This window comes from Sinocyclocheilus grahami, unplaced genomic scaffold (assembly GCF_001515645.1).
Source record: "Sinocyclocheilus grahami isolate Dianchi unplaced genomic scaffold, SAMN03320097.WGS_v1.1 scaffold600.1, whole genome shotgun sequence".
In the NCBI taxonomy this organism is placed as follows: domain Eukaryota; kingdom Metazoa; phylum Chordata; class Actinopteri; order Cypriniformes; family Cyprinidae; genus Sinocyclocheilus; species Sinocyclocheilus grahami.
The window spans coordinates 382,251-409,721 of record NW_015505779.1 but is presented as its reverse complement, the minus strand read 5'-3'; the positions used below and the strand labels follow the sequence as shown (position 1 = coordinate 409,721).

At 38.5% G+C, this 27,471-nt stretch overlaps 1 protein-coding gene across 1 annotated transcript; it reads right to left on the bottom strand.

Moving 5' to 3' along the window:
* Positions 1-1,919: 1,919 nt before the first annotated feature.
* Positions 1,920-25,194, bottom strand: LOC107557383 (cell division cycle-associated protein 2-like). The gene is given in 14 exon segments (XM_016240788.1): positions 1,920-2,253; positions 2,255-2,940; positions 4,542-4,698; positions 4,970-5,044; positions 7,492-7,586; positions 12,236-12,388; positions 12,475-12,535; positions 14,057-14,358; positions 20,380-20,494; positions 20,665-20,819; positions 22,082-22,232; positions 23,785-23,915; positions 24,757-24,912; positions 25,127-25,194. Coding segments are annotated over 14 exon segments (2,469 nt in total). The 5' UTR covers positions 25,191-25,194; the 3' UTR covers positions 1,920-2,085.
* Between the last annotated feature and the right edge of the window lie 2,277 nt (positions 25,195-27,471).

Below are 27,471 nucleotides of genomic sequence, written 5' to 3'. Positions count from 1 at the left end.
ATGAGTGTTAACCTACAGGGTCAAAATGAGTATATAATAATGCATTAGTTGTCTAATCACAATCGATTAATTGATTTATGGGATAGTTCACCCAAAAATGAAATTTCTTTTTTCTCACCCTCAAGCTGTTTCAAAACTATATGACTTACTTTCTTCTGTGGAACATAAAGATATTTTTAAGAACGTTGGCAACCAAACAGTTGCTGGTAGCCGTTGGCGTCAATACTATAGGGAAAAATACTATGGAAGTCAATGGCTACTAACAGTTTGGTTACCCACATTCTTCAAAACATCTTCTTTTCTGCTCTACAGAAGAAACTCATACAGGTTTGGAACAACTTGAGGCAAGTAATAAACCAAACTCATAAAGTGAATCTCGTTATTCTCAACTTGGGGAAAAATAATATTCAGTCATCAAAACACGCATCCTTTTGTTTTTTGTCAAGTAGACGAATACAATGAAGTGTGAAAGGCATGTATGAGCATGTGAAGGCCTAACTGATTACTTTCACTAGATGGCAGTGTTATTTCTATAATAAAACTAAAGAAAACAGTCTAGCATGAAATGCCATTTTAGGCCCTTCCAACTAAATACCAATAAAAAAGCAAATCTTAAGCTGCATTGGGAGAAGAACCCAATGGTCATAAGCCACTGATCAGGTACAGCACAGGTGTAAGTCTGTTGAAATAATGCCTCTGGATCTCTGAAATTGGAGCCTGACTACAAGACATAAATATTTAAACGCTGTTGCAGTGCTATTTCTCCCATGGATACACCACAGCAGCACTGCTGAGGATTGATTCACATAAAACATAATGTGTGTGCTAGTAAACAAACACAGCTGAATGGAGACTGGTGCAGATGGCTGGAGTAATTATTTCCAGGTTATTTATACGTATTGACAGTTTTGTGGGACACTGAAGTCGTAGAGTAAATATAATTGTAAATAAATAGTGCTTTTGAACTCCTATTGTGCTCCATTCAGTCTTTGAATTTTCCATTAGCTCTTTTGCAGCACGAACTGCGATTACAGGTGCAATGCACAACTGTGAAGAGTGGCAGATTAAAGTACTGAGAGAACTTCACTTGCATTTCACAATGTTTTATGGGTGTTGCTCCGATTCCAAAACGAGAGTAACGACTGACTGCAATTACACAAGAGTATGTGATTCCTAAATAAGCTTTCCATCGATGCATGGTTTGTTATCTATGTACATATATATATATATATATATACTGTAGATTACATTTCATTACATAAAGTTAATTTAAAAAAATGCTATTTACTGTAAAAAGCTGAGTGTGTGTGTGTATATATGTTAAATTTTATATAGCAATTCATAATTCGTAAAAATATTTTCTTCATAAATGACTAAAGAAATTAGATATTTAAATTAGATAAACAGCTGTGAAACGTTCATACATGAAATTAGCAATTATTCTGTACTGCAAAAGCGGTTTTGTTTTTATGCATTAATTACTATTACAGTACATTCGTAATGAGGATAATGAGAATAAAACATTGACAATCAAACAGTTTGACTAGATGCATTATGATAAGACAATGTGCAACACGAACATACACTAAAAAAAACCTTTTCTATGCAAAATATATTTTTTCTCTTGATGGGTTCAACTATGATAATCATCCATGTAATATTTAAAGCAGGCCCTATAATTTATTGCCTAAGCGCTGTGAATGACAAACAATGGTTGAATGCAAAGAAATAAAATGCAATGGTTTGGAGGCATTGCAAATACAGTGGGTACGGAAAGTATTCAGACCCCCTTAAATAACTGCAAAGTAGGCAAATTTAAAATAATAAAACAAACACCACCGTCCAAGCAAACTGGGATTGCCATTTATGTAAAAGAATATGAGATCACCACAGGAACATCATCTTCAAACAGCAATGCATTCACCCAAGAGAAGATTTAATGAGCAGAAGTAATCTAACAATAATACAATCTTCTTTCATCCATGGACACTAAAATTCTATAAAAAAAAAACAACAACAAAAGAAATTTAAAACATTACACCAGAGAACAGAGCAGTATTTTATCCTAAGCTCATTTGAGAGTAATTAAACGGCTAACTGACACACAAATGATTGAGGTGAGTTTGGTGCTGGTTCCTCAGAGGCCTGAGAGAGAAGAGGCTCAGAAACTCCGCTGAGTCTTCCCCGCGTCTTCCTCCGGCTCGCTTTACTCGGCTCCGGAGAAGTGTGATCCACCCAGGCCAGGCCCACAGCCTTGAAGGTCCACGCTCCTCCGGTTCCTCAGGCTGCGTCGCACAGAACCCCGACTCTTCGCCACAGGTTTCAGGATGTCGTCGATGTTGAAGTCCGCCTGCTGCCAGGGGGCCAGACTAGGCTCAGGGGGTCCAGTGTTGCTCTCATCAGTAACTCGCTCTGACTGACCACTCTCAACTAGCTTTCCACGAGGGCTTTCCAGCGCCTTTTGGACCAGTCCATGTTTTTTATTCTTTCGCATCTTCTGCTCCAAGCTCTCAATGTTCATGGAGTCTCCATTTGGTAGCACGCAGCTTATTACAGCCTCAGCTTCTTGGTTCTCGGAGCACTCGGTTTCATGATGCACTGGACTGTCTCGGTACATTAAGGTACATCCAGGTGGCTTTTGGTTCTCAGTATCTTGTTCCCCAGTTTCACCGCTAATAGCTAGACTGCCAAGCTCCTTTCTTTTGTCTGTGCATGAGCTACGACGTTTGCGCACGGGCCTCCCTGATTCACGTTTGGCTTTGGAAGCCTTTGACGCCGAGTTTCGTCTTTCTGCAGGATCCTGAGCTCCAACTGAGGCTTCCACACAAGCCATGCCCACAATGGAGCTCAACATCTGCTCGTTTTCATTGGTCTGTGTACAGGTAGTATCCAGACTTACTGTGGGACGAATCTTGCTTTGGGGAACACTGGGAGTCCCATCTGCGTTGGTAGAGTAAAACCTTTACATTAAATGTTCAAAACACCAGCATAATGTAGTTCTGTGCTACCAACTCTAGATTGTAAAATGCATCCAGAACCTCGTTTATTTTAGCCTCGTGTCATTCTAAATTCATATGACCTGTTCTTCCATGCAGCACAAATGGAGATATTTTGAAAGATACTTTTTCCATACAATGAAAGCATATAACACTGCTTTTTGAAGCTTCTAAAAGGACATAAAATGCAATGAAACACTGTAAAACGAATCAGTGCAACTTGTGTGCTAGATTCCAAAACTAATGCCTCACGATAGCTTTGTAGGAGGAACGGTCAGAAATTTAACATTATTTGCTCAAAGCATTCCTATATATACACAACACTGCTCAAAAGGTTGGGGTCAAGGAGATTGTCATTTTGAAAGAAGCTCACCAAAGCAGCATTTCTTTGATGAAAAAGACATATGTGACCCTGGAGTCTTAAGTCGCTGGGGGATATTTGTAGCAATAGCCAACAATACATTGTATGGGTCAAAATTATAAATTTTTCTTTTATGCCAAAAATCATTAGGATATTAAGTAAAGATCATGTTCCATGAAGATATTTTGTAAATGGCCTACGGTAAATATATCAAAACTTAATGTTTGATTAGTAATATGCATAGCTAAGAACTTCATTTGGACAACTTTAAAGATGATTTTCTCAATATTTAGATTTTTTTGCACTCTCAGATTCCAGATTTTCAGATATTGTCCTCCTATCCTAACAAACCATACATCAATGGAGAGCTTATTTATTCAGATGATGACGATGTATAAATCTCAATTTGAAAAATTGACACTTAAGACACTTAAGTTTTGTGGTCCAGAGTCACATTTATTCCTGTGATGGCAAAGCTAAACTTTTATTACTTTAGTCTTCAGTGACACACGATTCTTTAGAAATCATTTGAATATGCTGATTTTTCTTATTATTATCAGTGCTGAAAATTACAAAAGGGTTGAAAATATTTTTGGTGAAAACTGATTATTAGAAAGTTTAATGAACAGCATTTAAAAAATAAAAAATATTTTGAAACCTTATTCAACAAGGATGCATTCAATTGATCAAAAGTGACAGTACAGTCATTTACATTGTTATTAGTTTCTGTAAAAAAAATAATAATCTTACTGGCCCTAAACTTTTGTAAGGTAGTGACATATTGCGATTGATGAAGTGACTAAAAAAGCTAAATGTCTAAATATAGAGCAAAGGAGACAATCAATTTTTTTAGCAAATAATGCCTTGGAATATAGCATAATACTTTAACAGTGCCACAATATTCTTTCATTCTATAGCAAAAATCAGTCAGAAACTGCTACAAATATCAAGTTTTCACAGAAAGAGTCATACCAAAGACATGGTCTTTTACCACTACATCCAAATCATCTCATTTACATTCATCAGCCCAAAAATACTTTATAACGAATGGTGTTCAACATTTACGCTGTAAGCTAAATTTGAGCTTCAACTTTAACGTTTTGGCGGCCCATGGTTGTTTTATAAGACAACTTTATACAAATTAAAAAAAACACCAATAAAAAGCCATGAATGGACAAGGGTACCTATTTGTTTTCCTGATTGAGGCGTGCTGTTGAGACTGGTAGACATCATCTCAAATATAGGGCTGAGAAGAGGGTTTTTTGAGGCATAGTCTCTTTTCCCATACAGAGAACGATTCACCTCCTTATTACCAAATCGTCTTTGCACTCCAGACATCTTCTGGAAGCAAGAAAACAAGCTGCAGCAAGGAACATTGACAGAGTTCACACAAATGTACTCAAAGGCTCAAGACACATGAAATCACGCATCATGCTATTTATAAACCAAACGCAAAGTCCAAGTCACATTAGTGTTCTTATTTCAGGCTCGGAGTCAGTTTGATGCCAGCGTTAATAATCGGAGCTTAAAAAGCCCCGTTCACCAGAACTCATCACATGTCAGCTTGACTTCTAAAAGTATAAAGTATAAATCCACTTCTTAAGCTTCACACCTTCATCTTTCCTGAAGCAGAAGCTGCCGCCGTACGCGAGCTTCTCCTCTTCTCAGGCTCATTCTCCCCTGGTTGCTGAAACAGAAGAACAGAACAGAGCCGGATGATTGAAACTATATCTTTGTCAGCCTTTTGATGCTATTCAATACACTGAAATCTGGGATTTCTAATCACTCACTCACTCTCTCACACACACACACACTCTCTCACACACACTCACACACACACACTCTCTCTCTCACACACTCTCTCACACACACACACACTCTCTCACACACACTCACACACACACACTCTCTCTCTCACACACTCTCTCACACACACACACACTCTCTCACACACACTCACACACACACACTCTCTCTCTCACACACTCTCTCACACACACACACACTCTCTCACACACACTCACACACACACACTCTCTCTCTCACACACTCTCTCACACACACACACACTCTCTCACACACACTCACACACACACACTCTCTCTCTCACACACTCTCTCACACACACACACACTCTCTCACACACACTCACACACACACACTCTCTCTCTCACACACTCTCTCACACACACACACACTCTCTCACACACACTCACACACACACACTCTCTCTCTCACACACTCTCTCACACACACACACACTCTCTCACACACACTCACACACACACACTCTCTCTCTCACACACTCTCTCACACACACACACACTCTCTCACACACACTCACACACACACACTCTCTCTCTCACACACTCTCTCACACACACACACACTCTCTCACACACACTCACACACACACACTCTCTCTCTCACACACTCTCTCACACACACACACACTCTCTCACACACACTCACACACACACACTCTCTCTCTCACACACTCTCTCACACACACACACACTCTCTCACACACACTCACACACACACACTCTCTCTCTCACACACTCTCTCACACACACACACACTCTCTCACACACACTCACACACACACACTCTCTCTCTCACACACTCTCTCACACACACACACACTCTCTCACACACACTCACACACACACACTCTCTCTCTCACACACTCTCTCACACACACACACACTCTCTCACACACACTCACACACACACACTCTCTCTCTCACACACTCTCTCACACACACACACACTCTCTCACACACACTCACACACACACACTCTCTCTCTCACACACTCTCTCACACACACACACACTCTCTCACACACACTCACACACACACACTCTCTCTCTCACACACTCTCTCACACACACACACACTCTCTCACACACACTCACACACACACACTCTCTCTCTCACACACTCTCTCACACACACACACACTCTCTCACACACACTCACACACACACACTCTCTCTCTCACACACTCTCTCACACACACACACACTCTCTCACACACACTCACACACACACACTCTCTCTCTCACACACTCTCTCACACACACACACACTCTCTCACACACACTCACACACACACACTCTCTCTCTCACACACTCTCTCACACACACACACACTCTCTCACACACACTCACACACACACACTCTCTCTCTCACACACTCTCTCACACACACACACACTCTCTCACACACACTCACACACACACACTCTCTCTCTCACACACTCTCTCACACACACACACACTCTCTCACACACACTCACACACACACACTCTCTCTCTCACACACTCTCTCACACACACACACACTCTCTCACACACACTCACACACACACACTCTCTCTCTCACACACTCTCTCACACACACACACACTCTCTCACACACACTCACACACACACACTCTCTCTCTCACACACTCTCTCACACACACACACACTCTCTCACACACACTCACACACACACACTCTCTCTCTCACACACTCTCTCACACACACACACACTCTCTCACACACACTCACACACACACACTCTCTCTCTCACACACTCTCTCACACACACACACACTCTCTCACACACACTCACACACACACACTCTCTCTCTCACACACTCTCTCACACACACACACACTCTCTCACACACACTCACACACACACACTCTCTCTCTCACACACTCTCTCACACACACACACACTCTCTCACACACACTCACACACACACACTCTCTCTCTCACACACTCTCTCACACACACACACACTCTCTCACACACACTCACACACACACACTCTCTCTCTCACACACTCTCTCACACACACACACACTCTCTCACACACACTCACACACACACACTCTCTCTCTCACACACTCTCTCACACACACACTCTCTCACACACTCTCACACCTGACATACATAAGGAAGGATTATGTATGCATTAATATACAATATATATATATATCTTTTTTTTGTACAAAAATATTTTGAAACATGAAACACAGATCTGTCACAAACTCCTCTGAGAGATAAAAAAGAAAAGAAAAAGGTAATAGCTGAATCTACAGTTTAAAAGAAGTGACTGCAGATATGAGACCTCACCTTTCTTTTTCTACAGCGAGCGCGAGTTGGTTCAATGCTGGAGTTACATGAAAGTGTCTGTTCAGAGCTAGCAGAAGACTCCTGGTCATCCTCTACTGCTGACAAGGAAACATTAAGCCAGATGCCATAAACACACAAAATATTCACACACTCTTCTGTTCATAATTTATATATATATATATATATATATATATAAACACACACACAGTTAAGAGTCTAACAGATAAAGTAATCAAATCAGTTTAACAGCACAGTTCTGCTCATGAGTTTGCATTCTCCTTGCAGAATCAGAAAATAAATTAATAATAATGATCATAAAAGTTGCATTGTGCTTTTTTAGTTTAGTACTGCCCTGAGGAAGCTATTTGGCTTAATGCACATTCACTTGCACTCCAAAAGACACAATAACAAACTATGTCTAACAAACTAATAACAAACTATGACATTTTCATAATCAAAAGTGGGTCGTCTGAATAACTAGTTGCTCTTAATGAAGTCTTGCATACAGGGTTTCTGCAGGTTTTATAAAAGGTAAGACTTTTTAAGAGTAAAGACAACTACATGTAAGAAATACATTAAACAATGTGCTCTAAATGTACATTTTCAGGGAGCACGCAATGAGTTGTTGCAACGGATGTTGTTGTTTTAAGCATAAATTCACTTAATTTTGATAAAAGTTTAGTAAATATATCTTGATTTAGGGATGTTTAAAAATTAGTATTGGAAAACAAGAAAAATACTGAGGAAGACAACTTTTTTTCAAATTTATTTTTCATATTTTTTTTTAGCAATGCATGCAATATTTAAAGCCCCGACTTTACGAATTATGAAGACTTTCTGTTCTGATTTAAGACTCTTTTAATTAAGACTTTCTAAGACCTGCAGAAACTGGTTCATGTCCACAAAACACTGATCAGATGCATTTCATACATAATGCATTACATAGTTTGTTGCAAATTTAAATAAACATTAACTTATTTTTCCAGGGTTCGTACAGAAACTGCAAAATGAAATTCCAGGACTTTCAAGGACTTTAAGCACTACTTTTTTGGTTTTCAAGGACTAAAATCAGAGATCACAATATCGTTATCTTTTAAATTCTAATAAATAAATAAAATAAAATGGTACAAATAAAGTGCAGCACATACAAAGCATGCCTCAGCTGTGGCAACCTGAAAGGATACTATGGCAAAGTTATTGCTTTCCTTATTCAAAGGGATTTTTTTTATGAATATATGATTGACCTGAAGAGTAAAGCTTCATCATACATTTGGAAAGTTATGAGCTATATCATGCTCGTAGACACTAGTGGTGTGACAGTAAACGTAGCTCATGAGATGAGACAAAATACAGATACTTGGTTCACTAGAACGAGACAATATTTTAATACTATTTTTAATGACATTAGCGTAATGGCTTGCCTTGTCAGGCGCTTTGGCAGATGACGCGTGTGCGTCCTCAGCGCAAAAACTTTCAGTTTACGGTCATATCCTTATGTATAAATGTCTAAAAAGTATAAAGTATCAAAACCAAGTAATCACATGGTTTTATTAAAGATGATTGACAGCGTGATTCAATAATATTTGGTCACGTGCAAACTCAAGAGTGAGGGTTTAAACTTTTATTTTGAAATAGCGATGTTCAACAAATTGCATATCTAGAAATACGTTGATCTGGAAATATTCTCCTGTGTTTGCATAGGTTTATAAATGATTTACATTACAAATCTAGTGAGATAACGAGCACTGTTTTCCCAGATGAACGCTAAGCAACCCAAACTCGCAGCATATTCAGAGGAAGACTTTGTGGACTGAGCTGCTGAGATGAAGATGAAGACTAACGTGCGTTCCTAAATGAAACCCAAACAAACAGTGCAAGAAAGTTGAACTCACCGGAGAGAGCCAGTGGCTGATCACCAGTGGGGCATGCTAGTTTTTCCTCCGTCTGAGAATTTAATGGTACATCCTCTTCCTCTTGAAAAGCAGCGTTCATAACTTCAACATCTTCAGCCTGGGGCTGCCCTGGGTCCTCAGCAGAGAGTGCATCTACAGTTTCAGATACACGATTAGAATACAGACCGAAGAGATGATCTGGAACTGTGTTTGCATAGGTTTATAAATGATTTACATTACAAATCTAGTGAGATAACGAGCACTGTTTTCCCAGTTTCCCAGAAAGCAACCCAAACTCGCAGCATATTCAGAGGAAGACTTTGTGGACTGAGCTGCTGAGATGAAGATGAAGACTAACGTGCGTTCCTAAATGAAACCCAAACAAACAGTGCAAGAAAGTTGAACTCACCGGAGAGAGCCAGTGGCTGATCACCAGTGGGGCATGCTAGTTTTTCCTCCGTCTGAGAATTTAATGGTACATCCTCTTCCTCTTGAAAAGCAGCGTTCATAACTTCAACATCTTCAGCCTGGGGCTGCCCTGGGTCCTCAGCAGAGAGTGCATCTACAGTTTCAGATACACGATTAGAATACAGACCGAAGAGAGAGTTTTTCCTAAACCTTAATGTCTTAAAACATTTCACAACTCACCTTTGCCGTCCTCAGAAGGTTTGTTTGAGGGAGACTCGTCCTCCATACTGGGAAAACTGATCTGAGAAGATGGACAGAAGAAAGCCACAAAAACTCACCACCAATTCAAAACTTTATAGAGCAGTCTGTAATTATGAACTAAAACTATAAGACACCGATATGTGACCCTGGAGCACAAAAGCAGTGTTGAGTCGCTGGGGGATATTTGTAGCAATAGCCAACAATACATTGTATGGGTCACAATTATACATTTCTCTTTTATGCCAAAAATCATTAGGATATTAAGTGACACAATAACAAACTATGTCTAACAAACTAATAACAAACTATGACATTTTCATAATCAAAAGTGGGTCGTCTGAATAACTAGTTGCTCTTAATGAAGTCTTGCATACAGGGTTTCTGCAGGTTTTATAAAAGGTAAGACTTTTTAAGAGTAAAGACAACTACATGTAAGAAATACATTAAACAATGTGCTCTAAATGTACATTTTCAGGGAGCACGCAATGAGTTGTTGCAACGGATGTTGTTGTTTTAAGCATAAATTCACTTAATTTTGATAAAAGTTTAGTAAATATATCTTGATTTAGGGATGTTTAAAAATTAGTATTGGAAAACAAGAAAAATACTGAGGAAGACAACTTTTTTTCAAATTTATTTTTCATATTTTTTTTTAGCAATGCATGCAATATTTAAAGCCCCGACTTTACGAATTATGAAGACTTTCTGTTCTGATTTAAGACTCTTTTAATTAAGACTTTCTAAGACCTGCAGAAACTGGTTCATGTCCACAAAACACTGATCAGATGCATTTCATACATAATGCATTACATAGTTTGTTGCAAATTTAAATAAACATTAACTTATTTTTCCAGGGTTCGTACAGAAACTGCAAAATGAAATTCCAGGACTTTCAAGGACTTTAAGCACTACTTTTTTGGTTTTCAAGGACTAAAATCAGAGATCACAATATCGTTATCTTTTAAATTCTAATAAATAAATAAAATAAAATGGTACAAATAAAGTGCAGCACATACAAAGCATGCCTCAGCTGTGGCAACCTGAAAGGATACTATGGCAAAGTTATTGCTTTCCTTATTCAAAGGGATTTTTTTTATGAATATATGATTGACCTGAAGAGTAAAGCTTCATCATACATTTGGAAAGTTATGAGCTATATCATGCTCGTAGACACTAGTGGTGTGACAGTAAACGTAGCTCATGAGATGAGACAAAATACAGATACTTGGTTCACTAGAACGAGACAATATTTTAATACTATTTTTAATGACATTAGCGTAATGGCTTGCCTTGTCAGGCGCTTTGGCAGATGACGCGTGTGCGTCCTCAGCGCAAAAACTTTCAGTTTACGGTCATATCCTTATGTATAAATGTCTAAAAAAACACGCCAGCATTTCAATTTTTGCATAAAGGTCCGTCCTGAGAGTCTGTGTTAAGTTGAACATATCTGAAAATATGTTGTTGAAAGTTAAATCGAGGTTAAAAGGTCAACATGCATTGCCAGTTTTTTTATGAGAGTAGGAACATTAAGTGGATAACAGCGTGTAATTGTCTGAATATAATATATCAAAAATAATCGTTAGTTGCAGCCCTAAACATTTAACTTATCTAGGGCTGTAACTAATGATTATCTTGGTAATCAAGTAATCGACTGATTATTATGACAATCGAGTAATCTGATTTTTTAGTAATAAAACAGACCTAAGTGAAAAACAGGCTTTATATTGACTACATTTATATATATATATATATGAAACTAACGATAAGACAATAATAATTGGTTCAAATAAAGTATCAAAACCAAGTAATCACATGGTTTTATTAAAGATGATTGACAGCGTGATTCAACGTTTAAATCCATTAAATTTTAATATTTAGTCACGTGCAAACTCAAGAGTGAGGGTTTAAACTTTTATTTTGAAATAGCGATGTTCAACAAATTGCATATCTAGAAATACGTTGATCTGGAAATATTCTCCTGTGTTTGCATAGGTTTATAAATGATTTACATTACAAATCTAGTGAGATAACGAGCACTGTTTTCCCAGATGAACGCTAAGCAACCCAAACTCGCAGCATATTCAGAGGAAGACTTTGTGGACTGAGCTGCTGAGATGAAGATGAAGACTAACGTGCGTTCCTAAATGAAACCCAAACAAACAGTGCAAGAAAGTTGAACTCACCGGAGAGAGCCAGTGGCTGATCACCAGTGGGGCATGCTAGTTTTTCCTCCGTCTGAGAATTTAATGGTACATCCTCTTCCTCTTGAAAAGCAGCGTTCATAACTTCAACATCTTCAGCCTGGGGCTGCCCTGGGTCCTCAGCAGAGAGTGCATCTACAGTTTCAGATACACGATTAGAATACAGACCGAAGAGAGAGTTTTTCCTAAACCTTAATGTCTTAAAACATTTCACAACTCACCTTTGCCGTCCTCAGAAGGTTTGTTTGAGGGAGACTCGTCCTCCATACTGGGAAAACTGATCTGAGAAGATGGACAGAAGAAAGCCACAAAAACTCACCACCAATTCAAAACTTTATAGAGCAGTCTGTAATTATGAACTAAAACTATAAGACACCGATATGTGACCCTGGAGCACAAAAGCAGTGTTGAGTCGCTGGGGGATATTTGTAGCAATAGCCAACAATACATTGTATGGGTCACAATTATACATTTCTCTTTTATGCCAAAAATCATTAGGATATTAAGTTAAGATCATGTTCCATGAAGATATGAAGACCGTAAATATATCAAAACTTAATGTTTGATTAGTAATATGCATTGCTAAGAACTTCATTTAGACAACTTTAAAGATGATTTTCTCAATATTTAGATTTTTTGCACTTTCAGATTTTCAAAGAATTGTGTCTCGGCTAGGGGTGTGCAATATTGGCAAAAAATAATATCTCGATATTTTCTGTGATTTTATCGATAATGCAAATTAGTGAGTGTGTTATTGTGCTGATAACTTAAGGACAACCGTGGACAGCTGACTCCTGAAGTTTCTGATCTTCTTCATATTCTGTGTGGTGGTCATTACACAGCAGTGATAGATTAAATAGATTTTTACCTTTATAAAGCCATTTTTCTAAAAGTGTGCATCATCTTTTGAGTCAAATTTTTACATTTAATCAGTGAATAAGAATAATAAGACATTATTGTTTAGTACAGAACATTAATGCATTTAACCTGCAATTACAAATGCATAAATAACGTTTTGATATCTTAAACAAAACGCTGAATATTATTTAAATAATAAAAAGAAACTTTAAATGTGAAATTAAAACCACCAGTAGGTGGCAGCAAGTCACTGTTAATAAGTGAGTCATTGCGATTAAACCGAATCATTTAAACGGTTGATTCATTCAAGAATGAATCAGTGCTGTGGCTGTGTACAGAATTATTTTAGTTGTCGAAATAGCGCAAAAACAGCCTAAACGTAACAGCCTGTCTAAAACGTAAGTCTCTTAATTAACTTCTTGTTTATTAAACTGTCGTAAAAAAATATATATATATATATTACATTTGTAATCATTCAATGGCACTCTTTGTGTGATATTGATTAACTATATGAAATTATATAAATATATACATTTTCTGTCAGCATATCTTGAATTTTGTAATCATTGTAAATGCATTTTATTACACTGAATCATGCAAAAAATGCACTCTAAATGCGCATGCGCACTAGTCTAGACTTCACGTAATGCATGCACTCTGTAGGGGTTTTGAATGGTTTTTGCTAAAAACTCAATAACGTCAAATCGCATCTCGTTAAAACAACAATTACGATATATATCGCAGACCTCTAGTCTCGGCCAAATATTGTCCTATCCTAACAAACCATACATCAATGGAAAGCTTATTTATTCAACTTTCAGATGATGTATACATCTCAATAAAAAAAATAAATTATCCTTATGACTGGTTTTGTGGTCCAGGGTCACATTAATGCTTCATCTACAATCAAATAAGCTATTTTGGTGAAGCTGGTAAGTGTCACACCTTCTCGATCTCTTCAAATACTTCATCACTATACACCAGTCCAGCATTGTGTCTGTCAATAACCAGGACAGGAGAGGCTCCATTGCTTTGAGGACTACTGAAGTCAGGTTGGGGAAGAGGATCAGACCGTTGAGGGGTCTTCAGCAGAGAGCGTTTAGGGCCCGTAGATGACAGAGGATACTTTGGGGTGCCTCCTTTCTGTAGTGGGGTACTGGGAGGGAGAGATTTGTCAAAGAACTCTGGAGAGAGCGGGGCCCCAAAACGAACACACTTCTTGCGTACAGAAGATACCACGTTCTCATCTATAAGAAGAAAAAAAGATTGGTTTGGGATTTGAAACAAAATCAACTATTAATAAACAAATGATTAAAAGGGTAATTTATGTTTTTAATCAACAAATCTCTTTCTTGATAGTTTAAGCAAGAGTCCCATGTACTATGAAACAACCCTGCAACTTTCAGAACCCAAAATCTGTCCCCATGCAGCAGAAAAAGACAATTCACTAAAACTACAAAGCAAGCACAGCTCACAGAGTTAAAAAAAATTACAATTTCTTATATTACCAGGTCTTCCATTCCCTGTGATTATGAAAAACTAAATTATAAGGTTTCACCATAACTTACGCAGACCTCAATATGATATATATTAGTGTTGTCAAACGATTAATCGCATCCAAAATAAGTTTGTTTACAGAATATACAGGTGCACCTCAAAAAATCTGAATATTGCGGAAAAGTACTTTTAAAAAATTTTTTTTTTACTTATTTCAAAACGTGAAACCTTCGTATATTCTAGATTCATTACATGTAGAGTAAAACATTTAAAAACTTTTTTTTGTTTTAATTTGGATGATTAGAGTTTACAGCTAATGAAAGTCAAAAATCTAGTATCTCAAAATATTAGAATATTTACATTTGAGTTTCATTAAATGACCATCCCTACAGTATAAATTCCGGGTATCTCTTGTTCTTTGAAACCACAATAATGGTGAAGACTGCTGACTTGGCAATGGTCCAGAAGATGATCATTAGGGCCTTTCGCACCGCTTTAGTTCCAGAACTAAATGTACGGTACTAAAGTACTGGGACGATTTTGCGGGAACTATTTTCCAGTACCATTTAAAGGGTTGCATTCGCACCGACAGTGTGTACTAAGAAGTGACGTAAGCCGGTCGACAGCGACGTCATTTGTGCGCGGCGTTCAACAACAGAAACAAAGAAGAACATTAACAACAGGAGGATGGAGGACGCTGTGATCGGAGCTGTGTGTTTGTTGTGTCTCGCGGGTTGCACAATAATGGACATGGAAAGTCCGACGTATACGTAAAACGACAGGAGAAAAAGGCAGTCCGGGACTAAAATCGCTCCCAGTTCCGGCGGTGCGAACACACCAAAAAGTGGGTAGTTCCACAATTAGTTCTGGTACTATGAAAAGGTCATATTGACACCCTGCACAAAGATGGTAAGTCACAGAAGGTCATTACTGAATGAGCGGCTGTTCACAGAGTGCTGTATCAAAGCATATTATATGCAACGTTGACTGGAAGGAAGAAAATGGGTAGGAAAATGTGCACAAGCAACAGGGATGATCGCAAGCTTGAGAACACGGTCAAGCAAAGCCGATTCAAACACTTGGAAGAGCTTCACAAGGAGTGGACTGAAGCTGGAGTCAGTGCATCAAGAGTCACCACGCTCAGACGTCTTCAGGAAAAGGGTTAACAAACCACTTCTGAAACAGAAACAACATCAGAAGCATCTCACCTGGGCTAAGGAGAAAAATAACTGGACTGTTGCTCAGTGGTAGAGGTCGACCGACTGGAAAGTTATCATATTCATAAGTGCAACAAGTCATTTGCATGTCAGAAACACGTGCAGTTCTGGGCCGACTATAATATGCACGTTAACGTTCCGCATGAAATGTGTCTGTGGGTCTGACAATATCCTCCACGATGTCATCGCTCGTGTAATATGAGTGAACTCTTATTTTTGTTATCACTATGGCCATTTGACTTATAGCAGTATCCGGTTTCCCATACATTGAGTTATTTGTGGCAGCCCGTCAATATCAAAACTGACCGCCACAAATAGATTTTCCAAAAGGATTCTACTTCGTTGAATAAACTGAGCACTGCACGTTTCAAAATTAAAATGCAGCGCGGGTGTCTTTATATGAATGTATCTTTGAAAAGAACCGACCGTCTTCAAAAAAGCTTTGATGTCGTTTTCCTTTCGTCTTTCCTGTAATGCCTGATAAAGTAGCGTTTGTGAGCGCAGTGCTTATTTGATTACAACTGTTACCGGGGAAACCACTATATCTCCCGCTCCAGCAGCGCCTCCTGCTGGCAAAGAATAAATTTGCACTTGCAAGTCTGTGGGAAACACTGGTGTCTGTCAGCAAACACAAACAAAAAGCATGCTTCAGAACTGTTTTGAGAAGCTGCTTAAAGGTCCCCTGAAATGCTTAGAAACACGCAGCGTTACTCTGTGTTGACGTCATTTGAACTGAAACAGGAAGACAGGGCGGGACATATCAAGCAGCCCCGCCCCTTTTTAAAATAGCCAATAGCGTTCGTTTATATCACAGCTTGGGCTAGAGCCGTTGAGCTCCGTAAAGCTGCATTTGACAGGGTATGCCAGCCACAATCTCATCCAAAATATAGCATTCTGTGTAGAATTCAAATAGCTCCGATACATTGTGTGGTCTGCGGCGACTCGCGCATGTGATCCGCTCCGTGCTATCGTGTCTCTGGAGAATATTTACATTTGAGTTTCATTAAATGACCATCCCTACAGTATAAATTCCGGGTATCTCTTGTTCTTTGAAACCACAATAATGGTGAAGACTGCTGACTTGGCAATGGTCCAGAAGATGATCATTAGGGCCTTTCGCACCGCTTTAGTTCCAGAACTAAATGTACGGTACTAAAGTACTGGGACGATTTTGCGGGAACTATTTTCCAGTACCATTTAAAGGGTTGCATTCGCACCGACAGTGTGTACTAAGAAGTGACGTAAGCCGGTCGACAGCGACGTCATTTGTGCGCGGCGTTCAACAACAGAAACAAAGAAGAACATTAACAACAGGAGGATGGAGGACGCTGTGATCGGAGCTGTGTGTTTGTTGTGTCTCGCGGGTTGCACAATAATGGACATGGAAAGTCCGACGTATACGTAAAACGACAGGAGAAAAAGGCAGTCCGGGACTAAAATCGCTCCCAGTTCCGGCGGTGCGAACACACCAAAAAGTGGGTAGTTCCACAATTAGTTCTGGTACTATGAAAAGGTCATATTGACACCCTGCACAAAGATGGTAAGTCACAGAAGGTCATTACTGAATGAGCGGCTGTTCACAGAGTGCTGTATCAAAGCATATTATATGCAACGTTGACTGGAAGGAAGAAAATGGGTAGGAAAATGTGCACAAGCAACAGGGATGATCGCAAGCTTGAGAACACGGTCAAGCAAAGCCGATTCAAACACTTGGAAGAGCTTCACAAGGAGTGGACTGAAGCTGGAGTCAGTGCATCAAGAGTCACCACGCTCAGACGTCTTCAGGAAAAGGGTTAACAAACCACTTCTGAAACAGAAACAACATCAGAAGCATCTCACCTGGGCTAAGGAGAAAAATAACTGGACTGTTGCTCAGTGGTAGAGGTCGACCGACTGGAAAGTTATCATATTCATAAGTGCAACAAGTCATTTGCATGTCAGAAACACGTGCAGTTCTGGGCCGACTATAATATGCACGTTAACGTTCCGCATGAAATGTGTCTGTGGGTCTGACAATATCCTCCACGATGTCATCGCTCGTGTAATATGAGTGAACTCTTATTTTTGTTATCACTATGGCCATTTGACTTATAGCAGTATCCGGTTTCCCATACATTGAGTTATTTGTGGCAGCCCGTCAATATCAAAACTGACCGCCACAAATAGATTTTCCAAAAGGATTCTACTTCGTTGAATAAACTGAGCACTGCACGTTTCAAAATTAAAATGCAGCGCGGGTGTCTTTATATGAATGTATCTTTGAAAAGAACCGACCGTCTTCAAAAAAGCTTTGATGTCGTTTTCCTTTCGTCTTTCCTGTAATGCCTGATAAAGTAGCGTTTGTGAGCGCAGTGCTTATTTGATTACAACTGTTACCGGGGAAACCACTATATCTCCCGCTCCAGCAGCGCCTCCTGCTGGCAAAGAATAAATTTGCACTTGCAAGTCTGTGGGAAACACTGGTGTCTGTCAGCAAACACAAACAAAAAGCATGCTTCAGAACTGTTTTGAGAAGCTGCTTAAAGGTCCCCTGAAATGCTTAGAAACACGCAGCGTTACTCTGTGTTGACGTCATTTGAACTGAAACAGGATCTTGTACCCTGCAATAACCATTTACTCAAACTCTCTTTTATGAGATGAAGGAAAAAAATTGGCATCATATATCGGCCGCCCTGATTTCTAAATATCGGCATAAAACCCATATCGGTCGACCTCTACTAAGTGGTCCAAAGTCCTCTTTTATCTGAAAATGATAACATTTTATCTTCTATTTTACTTTAGAAACAATGATGCTACCAGCTCCTTGTTGATAAAGATAATGCAGCTCTTGAGCGATTAAGTTGATAAAATTGCAGGGCAGCGCTAAAAAGTTTGTTCCTGAATGTCTGAGTGCGGCCGCAGCGTGATCTGTGTGTGTGACTGCACTTAACATCAAACTGCTTCTGTTTCACACAAATGCTGGCACAGACGTGCATGTTCGGCTAGAGTCGCTCTGAACTCGTGCATCTTCGGAAGCGGAGCTGCGCGGAAAGTTACAAAAAATGTCGTGCACACCGCCACACGAAACGACGTCGCGCGCACTCAAAGTGAACTTGCGGACGCGTCGAGTATAAGTCAGCCTTGAGCGTTAGATACAGTGAAGACAGCGCATTAGTTTAGAAATCTTCATTTTATTTTTTTTTTATTGTAGAGAGTGTGTTAATTTGTAAAATGATAACCTACTAGCAATGTAAATGATTTTTTAAATATATTAGAATGAGTACATTACAATATAAATTTATTAGAACAAGTACATTATTATTTATGGGCTTAAAAACAAGATGCAAACAATCAGAATATTGTAGCTGGTGGGGAGTGCACAATGTAAACATGAAACATATGGCATTACCTATATTGTACTGTGGTACAGTTATGGAGGCCCTTCATAATGCAGAGCTCAGCTGCTGCTCTGCCTATAGTTAGAAATGGCACTATAGTAAGCAGTGTTTAATAAACAGCTGTTTTTCTAAATTCTGCTGAGGTGAAATTCAGTGCAGTCCTGTATCGTGATACGTATCGTGGCCTCTGTATCGTGACTTTGCTGGTGATACACAGCCCTAATTTATAGGCCGCTGTACACATCACATCCGATTTCTTTCTCAGCTGTTTTCATTCACTTGAGACATAACTGACTGTGTTTACCTGAATGATTGTCGAGATGGGTATTTTGTCAATTTTATGTGTACGTGTCTGTTCAGAGGATTCAGTTCGGTGTTTGCGTGCAGTCTGACATGCGTGTGTGTGCGGCTGTGCGCGTAGAGAAGAGCGCGCGAGTAACGAATCGAGTTCCTTTTCGCCTTTTCTCTCTGGAATTGTTTAAAATTCGCTTGCTTGTGTAAATACGAACAAATGATAAACTTTACTCTATTATGTTACATTTTGCAATTAATCTGCGGATCACATGCGTGCCGAACCGTGGGACTTGGTCCGTACGGATCACGGATCAACTACGATCCGTTTAACCACTAGCCAAAACCACTTCCAAGTGGTTTTCTGACCATGATATTACTGTGCTTGATTGGCCAGCCAGCATGCCTGATCTGAAGCCCATATGGGATCAATGGAACGTTTTCAAGAGAAAGATGAGAAACAGTGGATCCGAGCTGAAGCTCAATAGTTTCTCAGCAGAGCCACAGGCTGATCGCTTCCATTCACTCCTCACTGATGCTGGAGTTTGTGCTAAACGAGCCCCGACCAAGTATTGAGTGCAGTAATAAACATACTTTAAACAACTTGAGCGTTTCTGTTTTGCAAATCTTTCTGACTTTCGTGAGCTGTAAGCTGTATACACACATATACACATACACACATACACACGCACATACACAGTATATATTTATTTTCTTTATCAAATAAATGCAGCTTTGGTGAGCATAAGACACTTTCAAAAACAAAGTCTTCCTACCGCAAAGTTTTGAATGTTGGTTTTTATGAATGATATAGCAATAAAAAAAAAAGTATGATATAGCCTTTTAAAATTTCTAAACATTTTCAAGCACTCAAGAGTTCCCTTACCTGCTGGTTTAATGTCTGGTTTTAATGACAGCATGGGTAAAGACAGAAGCTCATTCTTTGCATCCGAATCCAAGTCTGAAAGAGGCCTCTGGCTTTGAGACTCGATGCATTTCAACTATAACCATATAAAAACAAAAGAACATAACTTATGTGAACCGCAAAGTCTGTTTGAGTTAGCATGTCATCCATTGGTTGCACTTTACCTGTGCCACTTTATCTGTTAATAGCGATGATAAACTTCAGAAACATATCAAACATGACACCGTTAAATGCTGATTTGTTTACCTCTTGCTCCTGTTGTGTTGTGAAGGTTGGGTAGGGGAGTGGCTTCTCAGTAATCTTGTCCTCACACTCTCTCAGTGGGGCCCGGCAGCGTTTCTTTGAGGGAGGCGGCGTCATCGAAGTTGGTGGGCTGTGTGTAATCAGCGTGTTCTCCTTTCCTGCAAGACAGACAGTAGCAGAAAGAGATGACTTACAGAAATGATGGGTCATGCCACATAAGAAAATAATTCATCTGTGCTGATTTTAAAATCGAAGTGAATCAGCAACTGCTAATTGTTCTCAACAGTATCTGACTAAAATGCATAAAAGCCATGCAGAGAAAACTCTGCATAACTAAAAATTGCTTTAATGATTCGAGTCCATCATTGATCCTAGTTAAAGCACAGCATGAAAGACAGAACTCCACACCTAACATATAAATCAAAATAAATACAGTTGCTCATAAACTTAAATAAATGTGTCCCTGCAGCACAAAAGCAGTGTTGAGTCGCTGGGGTATATTTGTAGCAATAGCCAACAATACATTGTATGGGTCAAAATTATACATTTTTCTTTTATGCCAAAATTCATTAGGTTATTAAGTAAAGATTATGTTCCATGAAGATATTTTGTACATTTCCTACCATAAATATATCAAAACTTAATTTTTGATAAGTGATAAGCATTGCTAAGAACTTCATCTGGACAACTTTAAAGGCGATTTTATCAATATTTAGATTTTTTTGCACCCTCAGATTCCAGATTTTCAAATATTGTCCGATCCTAACAAACCATACATCAATGGAAAGCTTATTTATTCAGATGATGATGATGCATAAACCTCAATTTTGAAAAATTGACACTTAAAACTGGTTTTGTGCTCCAGGGTCACAAATATGTTCATATTTCAGAGGGCTTTCAGTGTATAAAAATAAAAGAAATAAAATAAAAGCATCCAGTGTTCAAAGTTGACATTATGAATTTTAAAAATGAGATGCGATGTATTGATATAACTATGCTGTCATCCCTCAAATGTCTCGTTTACACTTAAAAAAAAAGCTTAAATATTCATAATGTCAAAACCTGAAATGATCACAGACTATTCTACGTGAAAGACTGGATATGCTTTTTCAATCTTTTTTTATTAACACTGAAAGCTCTCTGAAATGTGAACATGTTTATTTTAAGACTCATAATCATCAGTTGATTTATTCTGCACATCATCCTGCCGCGCTCTAACTGGGATCAATGGAAGAAATCAAACTGCGTCAAATTAGCTTATTCTGAATAAGTTCTATTATCTGGAAATGGCAAGCAATGACGGTATGACATTCTCTTAATTCCGTCAATTTCATCTGGTCCTACAAGACTGCATCTGAAAGACATTCTGTTTTTGTGTTGGCAGCAGTCAACATTTTGAGGAGAGACTGACCGTTCTTACCATCTTTAGCCAAAGTGCTTTTATCACTCTCATTCTCCTCATTTATCTTCTGTTCATCCTTCTCTTCGACCTCCTCCATCAGACACTGGAAAGCAGCCATCTTCTTCTTCAGAGAGTCACAGCGTGAAAGAAATGGACTCCCCTGCAAAAGCTTCATGAGGACAGAGCACAAAGTCACAACTGCAAAATACAAACAGCCTTCATCATCACCATCATCATCACCATAATGACGACAAACAATGTGGTCCACTCACACACACGCATGTTGTCTTATACCAGAGGTATAACTAGTGGGTTGTAGACAATGGGGGGAAAAAACAATGCTAAATGCAAATAGCTATATGTGATCCTGGAGCACAAAACCAGTCATACGGGGCAATTTTTTTAAATTGAGATTTATACATCATCTGAAAGCTGAATAAATAAGCTTTGTTAGGATAGGACAATATTTGGCCGAGATGCAACTATTTGAAAATCTGGAATCTGAGGGTGCAAAAAAAATCTAAATATTGAGAAAATCATCTTTAAAGTTGTCCAAATGAAGTTCTTAGCAATGCATATTACTAATCAAACATTAAGTTTTGATATATTTACGGTAGGAAATTTACTAAATATCTTCATGGAACATGATCTTTACTTAATATCCTAATGATTTTTGGCATAAAAGAGAAATGTATAATTGTGACCCGTACAATGTATTGTTGGCTATTGCTACAAATATCCCCCAGCGACTCAACACTGCTTTTGTGCTGCAGGGACACATATTATCATGCATTTTGGACAGCAAATTAAATAGGTTCATATCTGTAAGTGTTGACATCAAACTCAAAGTTTGTCACTTGGTAATATGGCTTACTAGAACATAATTTGCTCAGCGTATATTCCATGGGTTAGGCTGGTAAATCACATTTGCATTCACAAAATTAACGTGAAGATAATTTTGTGTATCTGGGTAATATAAAAGAAACAGTTAACCAAAAAAATACCCTCAGGACACCCAAGATGCGGATGCGTTTGTTTCTTCATCAGGTTTGTAGAAATGTAGCACTGCATCAGTGTCTCAGCAATGGATGCTCTGCAGTGAATGGGTGCCGTCAGAATGAGAGTCCAACCAGCTGATAAAAACATCACAATAATCCACAGCACTCCAGTCCATCAGTTAACATCATGTGTGGAAAGTTGCATGTTTGTAAGAAACAAATTAATAATTAAGCCGTTTTTAACTTTGAACTTTTGCTTCGGGGACCACGGTAAAATATCTATCCATAATATTGCTTTCTCCAGTGAAAAAGCTGTCTTGTCTGAATCAGAGGAGAAATAGGCACAGGTCAAGAACAACTAACATGCAAACGCAGTCCAAAACAGTTCTAAACAATAATATGATGATTATGAGTGGAGTGGTCTGGATTACTTGTAGATTATTGTGATGTTTTTTATCAGCTGTTTGGACTCTAATTTACAGGACACCCATTCACTAAATGTCTCCAAATCTGTTCCAGTGATGAAAAAAAAAACTAATTTTCCTCTTGAATGGGCTCAGGTTTTAAATTTTTCATTTTTGGGTGAACTTTTCCTTCCATGTTTAAATGCATTATGTTTAATTTTGTTTGGTAAACACACTGTTGGGTCACCACTTGATGTCCAATGTAAAAAAAAAACCTGGGTGCTAAAGCAAAATCAGCTGTGTTACACCATCCGTCTACCTGTGGTGTTCGTGGAGGAGTTTTTGCAGCTTGTTTGGCTCTGAAGCAGATGAGGGAGTTTGTTTCTGGAGATCCCCGGACCCCAATCGTGGATCTCCTCCTGGCCTTCAGCTGAGCGACTCTGGATTTATCTGAGGAGAAAACCCAGTATTAAAGGGATATTAATCACTCACTTGGGGTCATTAATTACTCACACACATGTCGTTCCAAACCCGTGAGACCTTCGTTCATCTTCGGAACACAAAGGAAGATATTTTTGATGAACTCCGAGAGCTCTCCCATAGACAGCAAGGTAACTACCACCACCAAGGCTCAGAAACGTAGCAAGGACATCGTTACAATAATCCGTGTGACATCAGCGGTTCAACCGTAATTTTACAAAGCTACGAGAACTTTGTGCACACAAAAATAACGACTTTATTCAACAATTCGTCTCCCTATAGTGCCATTTTGGAGACTATCACATACGTAAACAACATATGCATGTACTTAGATATGCGGTTTACGTTCAGATCAAAGCGTAAATGATGTAAACCATGTATCCGCGTACGGTGCAGCTGACACAGAACAGCATACGTTGTTTACGCACGTGATACTCTCCAAAATGGCGCTACAGGGAGACGAATTGTTGAATAAAGTCGTTATTTTTGTGTGCACAAAGTTCTCGTAGCTTTGTACAATTACGGTTGATCCGCTGACCTTGATCGTGTATCCTTGCTGTCTATGGGAGTAGTTCATCAAACATATCTTAATTTGTGTCCCGAAGGTCTTTTCATTTTTGGGTGTACTGTCCCTTTAACAGAGCTTCAATATAATTCAATTGCAATGCAAACATTCAACAATGATCAAAAGTAAAGTCACAATAAGTGCATAAAAAGTGTTCATTTCCACACTCTTAAGAACTCAGAATAACACAATGAATCAGTGATACATGAGGAAGAGCATTATTAAACCCAGTTTATTGTTGTTAACCTTTAATCTTGGAGGACGGCAAGAAGCTGTTTGTTGATATGCCAAATTGTGAAGGAGTGAGTTTTGAGAAATCCACATCTCCAGAGAGATACAGGGCTGCCAATGGTGTTCTGCTGTCCATGGCTTCAGAAACCTCCAGTACATAAGATATGAGATCTGAGAAAATACATGAAAAGAAGATGAGAGAGTGTCATGCTAAAACGCCTGCTAGCATCACAAAACATCAGGCTAGCGATGTGTAACATCTACTTTAAGAAAGATTAACGTCACGTATCTGAATTGTTTTACACAGCGGTGTAACTAAACACAACTACAACTTTGTTTAGATATCGAAAAGTTCCGTTAGATATGTAAAAACAGATATTCTTACCACACGTTAAAACTATCACTAGTTCTAGCGCATCTAGCCGTCCGTCTGACAACAAACCGTTCATACGAATCAGCCAATCAGGGTTAAGCAAATGCATCATGTGCTTCGAACGGCCAATCATATTCAGGCTATTATTCAGACGTTTTAAAAGTTATGTATATCGCAGAAAATAATTTTAGAAACAATTTCTAAATACAACGTGAATGTGCTAGATGTTATAGGCAGTATGTAACTGTAATAGCAAAATTCGCTAAACCTGTACAATAAAATATGTTGAATATTAAGCGGTTAAGCACAGTCTAAAAGTATATACAAATATTAATAAAACATATTTCACCCCAAAATGAAAACGCTGTTATCATTTGCTATTTTCGAGCTGAAATTTCTAAAGTGATGTAGCAGCCATTTTCTCTGCATGCTGTGCCAGTCACAGAGTGCAGGTAACTACTAACACCTAGTTCTCGTAGCTTTGTACAATTACGGTTGATCCGCTGACCTTGATCGTGTATCCTTGCTGTCTATGGGAGTAGTTCATCAAACATATCTTAATTTGTGTCCCGAAGGTCTTTTCATTTTTGGGTGTACTGTCCCTTTAACAGAGCTTCAATACAATTCAATTGCAATGCAAACATTCAACAATGATCAAAAGTAAAGTCACAATAAGTGCATAAAAAGTGTTCATTTCCACACTCTTAAGAACTCAGAATAACACAATGAATCAGTGATACATGAGGAAGAGCATTATTAAACCCAGTTTATTGTTGTTAACCTTTAATCTTGGAGGACGGCAAGAAGCTGTTTGTTGATATGCCAAATTGTGAAGGAGTGAGTTTTGAGAAATCCACATCTCCAGAGAGATACAGGGCTGCCAATGGTGTTCTGCTGTCCATGGCTTCAGAAACCTCCAGTACATAAGATATGAGATCTGAGAAAATACATGAAAAGAAGATGAGAGAGTGTCATGCTAAAACGCCTGCTAGCATCACAAAACATCAGGCTAGCGATGTGTAACATCTACTTTAAGAAAGATTAACGTCACGTATCTGAATTGTTTTACACAGCGGTGTAACTAAACACAACTACAACTTTGTTTAGATATCGAAAAGTTCCGTTAGATATGTAAAAACAGATATTCTTACCACACGTTAAAACTATCACTAGTTCTAGCGCATCTAGCCGTCCGTCTGACAACAAACCGTTCATACGAATCAGCCAATCAGGGTTAAGCAAATGCATCATGTGCTTCGAACGGCCAATCATATTCAGGCTATTTTTCAGACGTTTTAAAAGTTATGTATATCGCAGAAAATAATTTTAGAAACAATTTCTAAATACAACGTGAATGTGCTAGATGTTATAGGCAGTATGTAACTGTAATAGCAAAATTCGCTAAACCTGTACAATAAAATATGTTGAATATTAAGCGGTTAAGCACAGTCTAAAAGTATATACAAATATTAATAAAACATATTTCACCCCAAAATGAAAACGCTGTTATCATTTGCTATTTTCGAGCTGAAATTTCTAAAGTGATGTAGCAGCCATTTTCTCTGCATGCTGTGCCAGTCACAGAGTGCAGGTAACTACTAACACCTTTTCAGCAGAACATGTTCAACTCTTTTACAGTCTACTGTACATGTGCAGGCATATTTGTGCTTATTTGTGCATCATGATGAAGCCCAAAAAGCATGTTTTTCCATTGATGGACATTGAAAAGTAGCCTACCCTTACGAAAAAGAAGTTTATTCAAGTGTGCTATTAGTATACTAAAAATAGGAAAGTATACTTTTAGTCTACTTTGTATGTACTTCTCAGAAATGGGTTTTATGTACTTCTCAGAAATGGGTTTTATGTACTTCTCAGAAATGGGTTTTATGTACTTCTCAGAAATATACTTAAAATGACATTTCAGTATACTTGACTTATACTAAGTCTAAATATATTTGAGCTATGCTTGTGCTCCTAGAATGCGTGTTTTCATTGTTATACTGTAGGACGCTAGTACACATCTTCTGTACAGAATTTCCAAAAAACACAAGTGAAGAAGAAACCGAAACAACAGATGCTTCCACATGTAATCTAACACGATCTTCAGACATAAAACAGCATCAAAACTGTGCAACATTATGGAATAAAATGTCGACCAATGAAGAGGTAATAATGACTGTCAAGCTTCATTCTGAATCCAATTCATAGTCTTTTTCCTTTCAGCTTTTTGTTCAAAATGTTGTTTATTTCTTTATTTTTTATTTATGAAACTTACCCACATTCGAGTGTTTAAAAAAGAATGCATGAAGCAGATACCCTGTTCTTTCTTTTGGTGTTTTGTATGTTCAGATATTCAT